At 40.3% G+C, this 15,133-nt stretch overlaps 1 protein-coding gene across 7 annotated transcripts in view; it reads right to left on the reverse strand.

The window, feature by feature from the left end:
* Nucleotides 1-2,567: 2,567 nt before the first annotated feature.
* Nucleotides 2,568-15,133, reverse strand: part of UBE2U (ubiquitin conjugating enzyme E2 U) — a 72,872-nt gene continuing 60,306 nt past the window's right edge. For all 7 annotated transcript variants that reach the window (XM_054554427.2, XM_024257526.3, XM_054554411.1 and 4 more), the window contains 2 exons: nucleotides 9,193-9,287; nucleotides 2,568-2,830 (listed from right to left, as the gene is read on the reverse strand). In XM_054554427.2, the coding sequence (XP_054410402.1) occupies nucleotides 2,649-2,830; nucleotides 9,193-9,287 (277 nt within the window). In that variant the 3' untranslated portion in view covers nucleotides 2,568-2,648. The remainder of the gene's footprint in view (nucleotides 2,831-9,192; nucleotides 9,288-15,133) is intronic.

A 15,133-nucleotide genomic window follows, 5' to 3' on the forward strand; every position in this document is an offset into this window, starting at 1 on the left:
GAGAGAGTGGCTTAAATTTAACTCTAGGTCTCCGTATATTCTGAGTTAACTGCCAAATAACAGAGATGCACAGGATCCCCCTTCATCTCCCAGCCGACACCATCACTGTCATCTCCTCGTTAGGGGCATCCATGGCCTGTAAGGGAGCAGCAGGGAGGCAAAGGAGGTCTAGGTGGCCGGCAGGCCCCGAAGCTTTCTAACTGTCAGCCCCTAGGGAAGTCCCTCCCTCCCTCAGGTAGGAGGGGGAGCAGCTCTCAGTGGATGCACTGATGTCTGGAAGTCATTAAACAAAACTCAGGCTCATTCTCATCTACAAGAGGGTGGTTTCTGTGTGGTCCTGCCTGAAGCCAGTGGTGAGGACTGACTGATTTCTCCAGGTTGGCTCCATGATTTTATCAACGTGAGTAATTTGTAAGCTCTGGGCTATTTTTCTTTCAGTAAATCTTTCCTAGTACTGAGTAAACATCTTCCTTGGGAGGGAAAACAAAGTATTCCGCTCTTATAAACTAGTCATGTGTCATACGAGCCTTTAAAAGCATAAAGAGGCTTGGTGCCTGGCTTCCAGTGAAGAGTGTCTCTTAAGACTTAAGTGCATGAAATAGCTAACTGGCGCCATCTGGAGGGGAAGTGGAGTCTAAACAACAACGCAAGTTTAAAAAACATTGACAATGACGTACATGCAAAATTTTATAATATTTATTTTCTTTTATTTTTATTTTATACTTTTAAGACGGAGTCCTGCTCTGTCGCCCAGTTTGGAGTGCAGTGGCGCGGTCTCTGCTCACTGCAACCTCCGCCTCCCGGGTTCAAGCGAATCTCGTGCCCCAGGCCTCCGTAGCAGCTGGGACTACAAGAATGCGCCACCACTCCCGGCTGATTTAGAACATTTTAAAAAATGAAATTCCCTGCTTCTCTCTTCTCCTCTCTTTTCAGAATCCATCCAGACTGATCACAAGGGGGCTGGGGCCTCGCGTTCCTATAGAACCTTAACTTCAGATCTGGTATCATATCCAGTGGAGGATATGAGTCAGTTGAGCTTTACTATACATGACACACTCCGTTATCAAATGGCACGATTTGGCATGCCATATTAATCATATTTGAAATTAATCTCAGAATTACATTGTGTCTCAAAGTGTCATCCACTAATCGTCTTCATCAGAATCAGCTGGGGTTTTTTTTGTTTTTGTTATTGTTTTTTTGATGGAGTCTCCCTCTGTTGCCCAGGCTGGAGTGCAGTGGCGCGATCTTGGCTCACTACAAGCTCCGCCTCCCGGGTTCACGCTATTCTCCTGCTTCAGACTCCCGAGTAGCTGGGACTACAGGCGCCCGCCACCACGCCCAGCTAATTTTTGTATCTTTAGTAGAGACGGGGTTTCACCATGTTAGCCAGGATGGTCTCGATCTCCTGACCTCATGATCCGCCCCCCTCAGCCTCCCAAAGTGCCGGGATTACAGGCGTGAGCCACCGCGCCTGGCCAGCTGGGGTAATTTTTAAAACTGCAGGTTTATAGACTTCAGTTCAGGCCCTCTGAATCTGAATTTCTTTCATAGTGCATGGGATCAATTAACTAAATAGAAGTAAATTTTGTTTTTTATTTGATCAAACACAAATATAGCGCTTACTATAGGCCAGGCGCTATTATTAACACTTCATAAATATTAATGTATTGATGCATTTATTTGGTTTTTCTCAACAACCATAGAAACCTAGGTGTATTTGTCCTGTTTTGTTTTTTTTGAGACAAGGTCTTGCTCTGTTGCCCAGAGTGGAGTGCAGTGACATGATCACAGATCACTGCATCCTCAATCTCCCAGGCTCAAGCAATCCTCCCACCACAGCCTCCTGAGTAGCTAGGACTATGGGCATGTGCCACCAGAAAGCTCTACTACATGTATCTGGTCTCTTGATACTTTCCTGGCTAGCTAAATATTTAGCTAAATATTGAACCCGGAAGGCAGATCAATAAATCTGACTGAGAAAAATGAGTGAATACTGGTGAGGTAAGCAGAGATGGGGGTCAAAGGCAGAGACATATTTTAGAATAGGAGAGACCCAAGCATATGTGTAGGTTGAGACAATATGGCAAAAAGAGAGAGAGAAAATAAAGTTATAAGAATACGAGGAGATAGAAGGTCAAGGTTGAAGAGAAAATGGCATGTACTCTGGGATAAAACAGAAGAGAAACATTAGTAAATAGCGACATCTCATTCCTTGAATATGGAGGAAACAAGACAAGAAACGAGGCAGATGTAAGTCCATGTATAGATCCCGCTACTTGGGGTCATGTCCAGCCGCTGAAGCTCTTAATTGCTCCCCTCCTATCCCAGCCTCTTTCTGACCCATTCTCTGCCTGCAAAAACTTGTGTCCAGTAGCCTAACAACTGTGGGAGTGTCACACCATTGATTGGCATATGGCAATGAACACCCCTAACTTTGGTAACTTCGTTCTAAAGGAGTAGCACTCAAAAAAGTCAAAGCAACATCTTTACTGATTTGTACTTATATTTCTGATTTGTACTTGCAGTGAGCGGGTGAGAACAACTTGAAAAAAATGAAATCCAAGTTCTGAGAGTCTTCCAAAATTGCTCCACAACGCTGGGCTATGGCGGAGGCTGTTTATTTTTTTAATCTGATAATGTTCTGCTTAATCTAAAGTATTTATATTGAGAGTGTTGGTCCAGGAGATCAGATCTTCCACTTCCTCTTCCCTGGGCTCATCTGTGTCATTTTCATATAATGAAGTGTCACTCTTCCACCCCTCCTCTTCTGTTTCATAAATGTCTGTGATGCTGTTTATTGCAGTTGGTGACTCAAGAAAAATTTCATCTGTGGTGGGAATCATAAAAAATAGAAATTTAATAGACACAACAAGAAAAACAATGAAAAGAGAAGTGTTCTTGCATTTGTAGGATAATGCCAAAGACCATCTGAATGAATGTGAGCAAACTTTTTTACACTTTCTAAACTTCATGTTTTATAAGTAACTTTATTTGTCAAAAATCATTCTTTCCGTCTTGCTCAATCTTTTGATGCTTTGTTAGTTCATTCATTTAGCATATATATTTACGGGGTCTCTGCTAAGGGCCAGTTGATGTGCAAAGGAAAAGCTGCTTTGGGAGCACAGGGAGGGAATCACTATGTCTAAGTGAAAACAGACTCGGACTTTGAAACAGGAAGACCAGTTTGTTAGACAGAGAAGGGAGGTCAGAACACGTTAGATAGAAGAAACAGCACACATCATATAAGCACAAAGGTATGAGAGGACTTGACAGGGTTAGGGGTGATCAGAATGGATTCTCCCGCACTTCCACTGTGCCAGGTGCGGTGCTAAGCAGTCGACAGCTATATTATTTAACTCAGACACAACCCTTGTGATGGGTAGGTATTATTATTCTTATTTTACAGATGAAGAAACTGAGGCTGAGCGACCTATAGTAACTTGATCAAAGATATCCAGCTAATAACAAGACTCGTCCCAGATCTGTCTATCCAAAAACACAATGTTACAGTACACAGAAAGTTTCGTGGAGCTGGAAGGGAGGCTGAAGCCAGATCAGGAAAGCCTCATATGTCATGCAAAGGACTTTCATCTTTATCTTATAGGCCTTGTAAACAGGGAAATAAACTGATTATACTTTTCAAAAGGAGAATATGGATATAATGTCTATATTTCTAGATCTATATTTCCACACAGCATGGGGACCTTGCTTTCTGGGGATGAACTCTAGCTGGTACTATTTATGTTCTGTTAACTCTAAAATCTTACTGCATTCTCTTCCCTTTTACCTAGTTGTCACCGGATTCACTGCCGATTATGGGTTCCAGGACAAATTTTGTTTGCCTCATATGTTTATTTCCCTCACACATGAAATAAACCCTGTAATATTTGCTGTCTTCTAATGCTATAGACATGGGCTACAAGTGACTTGTTTTCCTTCTGTCTTTGGTTTATAGAAAGATACACCGACAGACCGGGCATGGTGGCTTACACCTGTAATCCCAGCATTTTGGGAAGCCAAGGCAGGTCGATCACTTGAGGTCAGGGGTTCGAGACCAGCCTGCCCAACATGGTGAAACCCTGTCTCTACCAAAATACAAAAATTAGCCGGGTGTGGTAGCAGGAGCCTGTAATCTCAGCTGCTCTGGAGGCTGAGGCAGGAGACTCACTTGAACCCGGAAGGCAGAGGTTGCAGTGAGCTGAGATTGACCCACTGCACTCCAGCCTGGGTGACAGAGTGAGACTCCATCTCAAAACAAATCAAAGAGAGAAAAATACACAGAGAGATTTGAGTTTACACAGTCACTATTATCCTATGGTTATCCTGAGGCCCACAGTGATTTTTAATTTTTTGTACTTTCGGTACTAATATTTAGTTGTAATTAATTTAAAACTAAATTCAGTCTGTGCCTTGAGAAAAGCATCTACTTTATTTTCCATGAACATATTATTGATGGACTAACTCCAGTTCTTTCTAACCATGTTTGGGCCTTTCTGACTCCACATGCTTTTGATTACAAGAAATATAAAGCCAAGTCAATCCAGTTTAAACAATAGGAGAGTGTTTTATCTCACATAAGAGAACAGCCAGAGTGGAGAGTAGGACTGAATGTTGCAGTGACTCCACAATGTCACAAAGGACACAGCTCTTTTTACTGCTTGCTTTGCTAACTGAGGTGTTGTCTTCATCTTCAGGTGCATAGCAAGAGAGCTACGGCCATTCTAGTAACCACACCGGACACAGCAACATCCAGAGGAAAAAGCGATCTTCTCACCAAGATCTCATTTTTAAGAGTGGACGAGAAAACCATCCCCTGAAGCGCCCAGCATATTTCCCCTCAAGTGGGATCCTGTCACATGCCATTTCTTTTAATTTAATTTAATTTAATTTTTTTTTTTTTTTTTTTTTTTTTTTTTTTTTTTTTTTTTTTGAGGCAGGGTTTCACTCCCGTTGTCCAGGCTGGAGTGCGGTGGTGTGCTCTCAGCTCACTGCAACCTCTGCCTCCTGGGATCAAGTGATCCTCCCACCTCAGCCTCCCAAGTAACTGGGACTACAGGCATTCACCACCATGCCCAGCTAATTTTTTTTTAGTAGGGATGGGGTTTTACCATGTTGGCCAGGCTGGTCTCAAACTCCTGACCTCAGGTGATCCACCCACCTTGGCCTCCCAAAGTGTTGGGATTACAGGCGTGAGCCACTGCGCCCCGCCCCATTTCTAAACTAGTTACTGGGAAGGGAAATGGGATCACCATGATTGGCTGAAGTGAGTTGCTGGCGTGGAATGAAAGTTGGGAATCAACCACCTTGACTATTTGCCCTCTTAGTTCCTGCCCTGTTAAAAACTCCCAGGAAGCATAAAAAGAAACCTGGCTAGATCAGCAGATTATAATGCAAAATAAATATAGAAATGTTTCTTTAGAACATAAAAAACAATATTATTTTGAATTTCTCTCCTCCAGGAAATCTTAAGCATTATAAATCCCTCTGAGACACCTTGGATTTGGTGGTTGGAATCAGTAATAAAGGTGGGGATTTTGTTACTATGTTAACAAAATAAGTTATGGAAGCACAAATTCTAACTGCCTTATATTTTCCATGCCTTTCTTGGGTTGGATCATGGAAACTCTGCCTCTGATAATTTATTTTTAATCTGAAAATAGTTTAGCTAATAAAGATATTAAAATCTGTGCTGACTGATGGGCTCTGATGATTGCCAAATGGTTTATTTCTATTCAGTCCTGTTTTCAGCCTGGGTTCAGTTAGGAAAACAGAGCCACTACAAGTAATACAAGAGTGAGAGTCTAACACAGGAATGTGGGATTATCCAGCTGTGGGAGGACCCAGGGGAGTGAAGATCTGGAAGCTACAGCTGGAGAATTGAAAAAAGAGCCGTGACCCACTTTAGCCTGATGCACTGACATGAGTGGGAAACCAGGAGCTCATGGAGTACAAGAAGCTGCACACATTTAGCCACCCAAAGTGGGAAAAAAACGATGAGTTCATGGGGATATTTGTGCAGCCACCATGTCTGTGAAGTGAGGCTGTGGAGAGATGTGTGAAAATGCCATATCTGAGGAACCCGCCATGCCTGATGTGAGCAACTTCCCAAGCATAATGGCCTCGACTTCCCTCCTGCCTGCCAAATCTCTGGTGAGTTTCTCCCGTTGGCAAACTATGACATGCCATCCTTCTCTGCAAAAGAGGGACACACACTTCTTTCCTTTTCTGAGTCATACTTCCCTTTGATATCCTATATAAGTTCGCTCTCGCTACATAATAACTCTCTTGCTACATAATAAACAACCACAAAATCTTAGTGACATACACAGCAATAAGTATTTGTTTTGGTCACATGTCAGCAGGTCAATAGGTGGTTGGCTTCTTTGGCTGGGGAATGGCTGGGAAACGTGGGTGGGCAAGCTCAGATCTATGCCTTGAATCTTTCTCTGTGATTAGAGGGCCAGTCCAGGCACGCTCTTGTGATGATGGCAGAAGAGAAAAAGAGCAAGCCAAATCATGCAAACCCTTTCCAAACCCTGGGGGCACACTGCACCCACTAATATTCCACTGATGAAAACAGGTCACAGGGAAAAGCTCAAAGTCAAGGCACAAGGAAATACATTTTGTTCATGTGGGTGGAGCAGGAATGAATATTTCTGAACAATAATCAAATTTACCACAACCTCTCAGGTATAGTTTCTTCCAGAGTAGACAGAAAGAAGAGTCTATTCCATGATTAAAGACGACAAGGCTCAGCACTGGAGAGCTAACCAGTTTCTGGACATTAAACTTAAAATGTTGTCCCTTCCAGCTTGCCTTTTTCCCACTTATCATGGGTTTTCACCTTTTTTCCCCCCAAATCACAAGGCAGATAAAAACATGACAATTTTACTTCATCCTACTGTTTACTTACTCATTGATAGCTACTGTATGCCAACCACTGTGCTGTGGAAGATTGGGAGGTGAGCAGTCCCTTCCCTCAAGAATCTCACTCTTTTTCAAAGGAGACAGGCAGTAAAGAGAGTGATAACACAGCATGTGTGCCGAACAGACTCCAAGATGGCCCCCAGAATCCCTGCATCCTGGTATTTACACCTGAGTGTAAACTCCTCCTTTCTGAGTGTGGATAGAGCCCATGACTTCTAACCAATAAAACAGGATGCAAGTGATAAGGTCTCACTCACATGATTATGCTACATCACATACGACTCCATCTTGCTATCAGACTTGCTCTAAAGACTCTTGCTGGATAAAGTAGGAGGCCAGGCTGGGAGAGCCCACATGGCAAGGAACTGTGTGCAGCCCTCAGCAGCTGAGGGAGGCCTCCCGCATATAACCAGCCAGAAGCTAGGGCCCTCATTCCTAAAGACAGAAGAAAATGAATTCTGTCGATAACCTCACTGGGTTGGGAAGCAGATTCCTCCCCCATTCAGACCACTAGGATGAGAATGCAGCCCAGCCAAAGCCTTGATTGCAGCTTTCTGAGACCTTAAGCAGAGGATTCAGCTAAGCTGTGCCTGTACTCCAGGCCCACAGAAACAGTAAAATAATAAATGTGTGTTGTTTTAAACCATTCAATGTGTGCTAATTTGTGACACAGCAATAGAAAACAAATAGAGCATGATACGGCTATGGTAGAAGGGCTATGATAACCCACAGAGAAAGTTTCCTAGAAAAGGTAATACCCGAACTGAATCTCAAAGGATGCATAGGCATTAGACAGTAAAGAAGGGGAGAGAAGAGCGTTTAGAGTAGGGGTATGAGAAAACACAGTGTACTGCTCAAACTTTTTTATGAAATGAGGTAGGGAACAAACAATCATGACCCACTAGCATAGTGTAGCATTTAGGTTGTGAAGGGGAGAGGGAGGGACTGTCAGTGCAAAGACAGAGACAAGTATTAGAGCATTAAGGATTTTCTGTGTCAAAGAGTCTAAATTTTATCCTGAAGGAAAATGGGAAACAAAGTATTTTAGACCTGGTAAAAACATAAGCAGAGCTGAGCTATAGAGACATAGCTTTGTCACCAGTCTGACAAAGCATAGACAGAAATTACTGTAATCACCTCAACTTAACCAAGTGATCTCTTCCACTGGTGAAGATGGTGGGGATGTTGAAAGACAGAGATTGCAGAGAGGAGTAGGGAAATCATGGAGAAAGCAAAGAGCAAGGCTGGAGAAGGCAACATTTCCTACCTCACAGGTACCCTGAAATCTGGAAGAAGGCAGAGTTGAATGGAAAAGGCTGAGGCTGGTAATACAGAGAAGGAAATCTGCGTGGCACACCAAACAATTAGGAGGGAGAGAGGTGGATACTGAGTAGGGAAAAGAAACTTGGAGATGTGGGGGCAGGGCCCTTGGAGAATCACTGAATAAAGGTGATTGCCTGTGCCTGGCATTTATATGCTGTTATGTTTAGTGGCCAGGTGACAGGAAAAAACAGTAACTATTTTTTTTTGTACTTTTCAGTTCACAAAGAAATTGTCTATACATGGAGTCACTTAGTCATAAGAATCCTGTGAGTAAGGGCAGAATTTTAGCAACTAGGATTTGTTGAACACCTTCCACGTACACAGTACTAGCTGAGGATGAAAAAAACTAAGTTCAGAGGTTGAGTGACCTTTCCATAATAGCACAGAACTGGAATCTGAACCTAAGTTCTCTATCCCCAAATGTCATGCTTTCCCCTCTATACCAGCTGACTTCCATGGTAAGTTACCAGCTCTCCCTGCTGAAGACTCACTCTCAACCTATCCCAACAAGTAAATGTTAATTTTTAAAAGAGCACGAAAAACAACTCAGCATTGTTTCTTTCTTTTCAGCCATATTGCATATATCTTTGAATATACAATGAGTTTTAGGGATCAGTTTATTAGTGCTCTGTGTGTTTTGGCTGCTTTTTCATATTTTGAAACTTAGCCTTAAAATTTCAAATTGTATATCAACCTATTAAAGGGTAGTAAGCTTGAAAATATAAGTAATTCAATTCTGTCAAAGTTCCAATTCCTATGTGAGTAATTTACCAGATTAATTTGGAAAGTCAGAAAAAGTTAAAGCAACCTTAAAAGGAGAACACAAGAATTAGCCCTCATATATTCCAACTTATTTAAATGGAAAAAAGTTTAAAGTTATGCATATTATGCATAATATGTTAGTTATAAAAGCAAAACAAATAGAGTGAATCGATTTACTTAGAGTTGGCCAGAGCTTAATTTCTTCCATTGAGTGATTGACTTCATGAGGCATTCTATTTTTTCTAGCAAGCCAACACTTCATAACAGAATACCTAGAAAGAGAAAAAGAAAAATGAACTAAATTCCCAAATGAATTTTGGTAAGGGTATATTTACTTCTGAGAAAAATAAATGAAACAAATGAAACATAAAAGTAGAACAATAGGCTTTGAATATGGAACCATTCTGAGTGTTGACTAATTTAATGGTAAAGTAAAATTATTTCAATATGTGCTTTCCAACAGAATAGAAGTTGGAAAAGCAAATGAATATGACATAAGTTTACTATTGTAAAAGTAATAAAAACATCATGTGGTATAGCAAGGTATATTAGTTTCCTTGGGCCACCTTAACAAATGACCACAAACTTGGTGACTTAAAATAACAGAAATGTAATCTCTCATAGTTCTGGAGGCTAGATGTTGGGGATCAAGGTGGCAGCAGGGCCTCCCTCCCTTGGAAAGCCCTAGGGAAGAATCTTCTATTGCCTCTTCCTAGCTTCTTCTGGCTGTCAGCAATCCTTTACATTGCATGGCTTATAGCTGCATCACTCCAGCCTCTGCCTCCAATGTCACATGACCTTTTCCATGTGGGTCTCTGTAGTTCCGCTCCTCTTATAAGGACAATAGTCATTGGACTCAGGGTCCACCTAAGTCTAGTATAGCCTCATCTTAACTAATTATTATTTATATCTGCAAAGACCCTATTTTGAAATAAGATTCTGGGGGGACAGGTGTTTGTTTTGAATCATGTGGGACATGATTCAACCCACTACACAAGGGAGAAATTCTATCAGAAAAATTAATGACTCATCCTGGATAAAACAACAGGCTTATGGGAGACATCAATGAGCCCAAGTCAAGCTATTAGAGCATTTCCTTGGAGAAAGAGTTTACATAGGGAAATGAAAAATTTTACAAAATTTTTTTGGGGGACGACTACTTTTTGGAATACATGATGAAAAGAAAACTTTTGGCAACAAAGTTTTCTTGAAGAAAAGTAGGTGGCATAGAAATGTTTTTGTCAAAAACAAGAAATGGGGAAAGGATTCCCTATTTAATAAATGGTGCTTGGAAAACTGGCTAGCCATATGGAGAAAGCTGAAACTGGATCCCTTCCTTACATCTTATATAAAAATTAATTCAAGATGAATTAAAGACTTAAATATTAGACCTAAAACCATAAAAACCCTAGAAGAAAACCTAGGCAATACCATTCAGGACATAGGCATGGGCAAGGACTTCATGACTAAAACACCAAAAGCAATGGCAACAAAAGCCAAAATTGACAAATGGGATCTAATTAAACTAAAGAGCTTCTGCACAGCAAAAGAAGCTACCATCAGAGTGAGCATGCAACCTACAGAATGGGAGAAAATTTTTGCAACCTACCCATCTGACAAAGGGGTAATATCCAGAATCTACAAAGAACTTAAACAAATTTACAAGAAAAAAACAAACAACCCCATCAAAAAGTGGGCAAAGGATATGAACAGACACTTCTCAAAAGAAGACATTTATGCAGCCAACAGACACATGAAAAAATTATCATCATCATTGGTCATCAGAGAAATGCAAATCAAAACCACAATGAGATACCATCTCACACCAGTTAGAATGGCGATCATTAAAAAGTCAGGAAACAACAGATGTGGGAGAGGATGTGGGGAAATAGAAACGCTTTTACACTGTTGGTGGGAGTGTAAACTAGTTCAACCATTGTGGAAGACAGTGTGGCGATTCCTCAAGGATCTAGAACTAGAAATACCATTTGACCCAGCCATCCCATTACTGGGTATATACCCAAAGGATTATAAATCATGCACTATAAAGACACAGGCACACGTATGTTTATTGTGGCACTATTCACAATAGCAAAGACTTGGAACCAACCCAAATGTCCATCTATGATAGACTGGATTAAGAAAATGTGGCACATATATACCATGGAATAGTATGCAACCATAAAAAAGGATGAGTTCATGTCCTTTGCAGGGACATGGATGAAGCTGGAAACCATCATTCTGAGCAAACTATCACAAGGACAGAAAACCAAACACTGCATGTTCTCACTCATAGCTGGGAACTGAACAATGAGAACACTTGGACACAGGGCGGGGAACATCACACACGGAGGCCTGTCGTGGGGTGGGGGGATGGGGGAGGGATAGCATTAAGAGAAATACCTAATGTAAATGACGAGTTAATGGGTGCAGCAAAACAACATGGCACATGTATACCTATGTAACAAACCTGCACTTGTGCACATGTACATTAGAACTTAAAGTATAAAAAAAACGTTTTTGTCACACAAGTGTACCTCACTTATACAATATTACCAGAAAATTCATTCATTTAATAAATATTCATTGAACACCAACCTTGTGCCAGACACTATTTTAGGAGCTAATAATATAGGAAGAACAAGACAGACGAGGTCTCTGACTTCATGGAAGAGACAAAAATGAACAAATATAAAAATCATGATAAATCAGTAGTGATACATGCTATAGTGAAAATAAAGCCTCCAATAAAATATCGTGTGAAAGTAGTGAGAGCAGACATCCTTGCCTTGTTCCTGACATTCAGGGCAAACATTCAGTTTTTTTAGCATTATATATGATGTTGGCTATAGTTATGAAAATAAATATGCTTTATCAGGTTGAGGAAGTTCTTTCCTATTCTTAATTTACTGAGAGTTTTTTTTTCAATGTGTGAAAATCTCCTTGATCTTTTATTTTAAAACTCTCTCCCATCTTTGATAGATTTTAATTTTAATTTTATATGAAAAGTTTATTGGGGTGAAATTCACATAACATATAATTAGTCTTTTTTATCTTCAACTTTTATTTTAAGTTCAGGGGTACATGTACAGGATGTGCAGGTTCGTTACATAGGTAAACGTGTGCCATGGTGGATTACTGCACAGATCATCCCATCACCTACATACTAAGCCCAGCATCCATTAGCTATTCTTCCTGATGCTCTCCATCCCCCAACACATCCCCCTCATCAACAGGCCTCAGTGTGTGTTGTTGCCTGTCATGTGTCCATGAGCTCTCATCATTCAGCTCCCACTTCTAAGTGAGAACATACGGTGTTTGGTTTTCTGCTCCTGTGTTAGTTTGCTGAGGATAATGGCTTCCGACTCCATCCACGACCCTGCAAAGGACATGATCTCATTCTTTTTTGTGGCTGCATAGTATTCCATGGTGTATATGTACCACATTTTCTTTTTCCAGTCTATCATTGAAGGGCATTTGGGTTGATTCCATGTCTTTGCGCTTGTGAATAGTGCCGCAGTGAACACAGGCATGCATGTGTCCTTATAACAGAATGATTTATATTCCTTTGGGTATATACTCAGGATTTGAACTGCTGAGTCAAATAGTATTTCTGCTTCTATGTCTTTGAGGAATCACCACACTGTCTTCCACAATGGTTGAACTAATTTACAAACCCACCAACAGTGTAAAAGTGTTCCTTTTTCTCTGCAACCTTGCCAGTATCTGTTGTTTTTTGACTTTTTAATAATTGCCATTCTGACTGGCGTGAGATGGTATCTCATTGTGGTTTTGATTTACATTTCCCTAATGATCAGTCAAGTTGAGCTTTTTTTCATGTTTGTTGGCCGCATGTATATCTTCTTTTGAGAAGCTTCTGTTCATGTCCTTTGCCCATTTTTTAATGGTTTTTTTTTTCTTGTAAATTTGTTTAAGTTCCTTGTAGATGCTGGATAGATGTCAGATAGATAGATGGCAAAATTTTTCTCCCTTTCTTTAGGTTGTCTGTTCACTCTGATGATAGTTTCTTTTGCTGTGCAGAAGCTCTTTAATTAGATCCCATTTATCAATTTTTGTTTTTGTTGCAATTGCTTTTGGCATTTTCGTCACGAAATCTTTGCCTGTGCCTATGTCCTGAATGGTATTGCCTAGATTTTCATCTAGGGTTTTTATAGTTTTGAGTTTTACATTTAAGTCTCTAATCCATCTTGAGTTAATTTTTGTGTAAGGTGGAAGGAAGGGGTCCACTTTCAATTTTCTGCATATGGCTAGCCAGTTTTCCCAGCACCATTTATTAAATAGGGAATCCTTTCCTCATTGCTTGTTTTTGTCAGGTTTGTTGAAGATCAGACAGTTGTAGGTGTGTGGTCTTGTTTCTGAGTTCTCTATTCTGTTCCATTGGTCTATGTCTCTGTTCTTGTACTAGTATCATGCTGTTTTGGTTACAGTAGCCTTGCAGTGTAGTTTGAAGTTGGGTAGCATGATGCCTCCAGCTTTGTTCTTTTTTGCTTAGGATTGTCTTGGCTACTTGGGTTCTTTTTTGGTCCATACAAATTTTAAAATAGTTTCTTCTAATTCTGTGAAGAATGTCAATGGTAGTTTAATGGGAATAGCATTGAATCTATAAATCACTTTGGGCAGTATGGCCATTTTCACAATATTGATTCTGTCTATCCATGAGCATGGAATGTTTTTCCATTTGTTTGTGTCCTCTGATTTTTTGGAGCAGTGGTTGTGGTTCTCTGTGAAGAGGTCCTTCACTTCCCTCATTAGCTGTATTCCTAGGTATTTTATTCTTTTTGTAGCAATTGTGAATGGGAGTTCATTCATGATTTGGCTCTCTGCTTGCCTGTTGATTGGTGTATAGGAATAATAGCAATTTTTGCACATTGATTTTGTATCCTGAGACTTCCCTGAAGTTGCTCATCAGCTTAAGAAGCTTTTGGGCTGAGACGATGGGGTTTTCTAGACACAGGATCATGTCATCGGCAAACAAAGATAATTTGAAGATAACTTCCTCTCTTCCTATTTGAATACCCTTTATTTCTTTCTCTTGCCTAATTGCCCTGGCCAGAACTTCCAATACTATGTTGAATAGGAGTAGTGAGAGAGGGCATCCTTGTCTTGTGACAGTTTTCAAGGGGAATGCTTCCAGCTTTTGCTTATTCAGTAGTTCTGTTTATGTGATGAATCACATTTATTGATTTGTGTATGTTGAGCCAACCTTGCATCCTAAGGATGAAGCCAACTTGATCACGGTGGATAAGTTTTTTGATGTGCTGCTAGATTCAGTTGGCCAGTATTTTACTGAGGATTTTTACATCAATGTTCATCAGGGATATTGGCCTGAAGTTTTCTTGTTTCTTGTATCTCTGCCAGGTTTTGGTATCAGGATGATGCTGACCTCATAAAATGAGTTAAGGAGGAGTCTCTTCTTTTCAATTTTTTTTGGAATAGTTTCAGTAGAAATGGTACCAGCTCTTCTCTGTACCTCTGGTAGAATTCAGCTGTGAATTTGTCTGGTTCTGAGCTTTTTTTTTTTTTGGTTCGTAGGCTATTATTGCCTCAATTTCAGAACTCATTATTGGTCAATTCGGGGATTCGATTTCTTCCTGGTTCAGTCTTGGGAAGATATGTGTGTCCAGAAATTTATCCATTTCTTCTAGATTTTCCAGTTTATGTGCATAGAGGTGTTTATAGTATCCTCTGTTGGTTGTTTGTATTTCTGTGGGATCAGTGGTGATATCTCCCTTATCATTTCTGACTGTGTTTATTTGATTCTTCTCTCTTTTCTTCTTTATTAGTCTAGCTAGTGGTCTATTTTATTAATTTTTTTCAAAAACCCAGCTCCTGAATTTGTTGATTTTTTTTAAGGGTTTTTTTGTGTCTCTAGCTCATTCAGTTCCCCTCTGATCTTGGTTATTTCTTGTATTCTATGAGCTTTGGGGGTTGTTTGCTCTTGGTTCTCTAGTTCTTTTAGTCGTGATGTTAGATTGTTAACTTGAGATCTTTCTAGCTTTTTGATGTGGACATTTAGTGCTATAAATTTCCCTCTCAACACCACTTTAGCTGTATCCCAGAGACTCTGGTACATCATCTCTTGGTTCTTATTTCTTTC

This window comes from Pongo abelii, chromosome 1, assembly GCF_028885655.2.
Source record: "Pongo abelii isolate AG06213 chromosome 1, NHGRI_mPonAbe1-v2.0_pri, whole genome shotgun sequence".
Classification (NCBI taxonomy): domain Eukaryota; kingdom Metazoa; phylum Chordata; class Mammalia; order Primates; family Hominidae; genus Pongo; species Pongo abelii.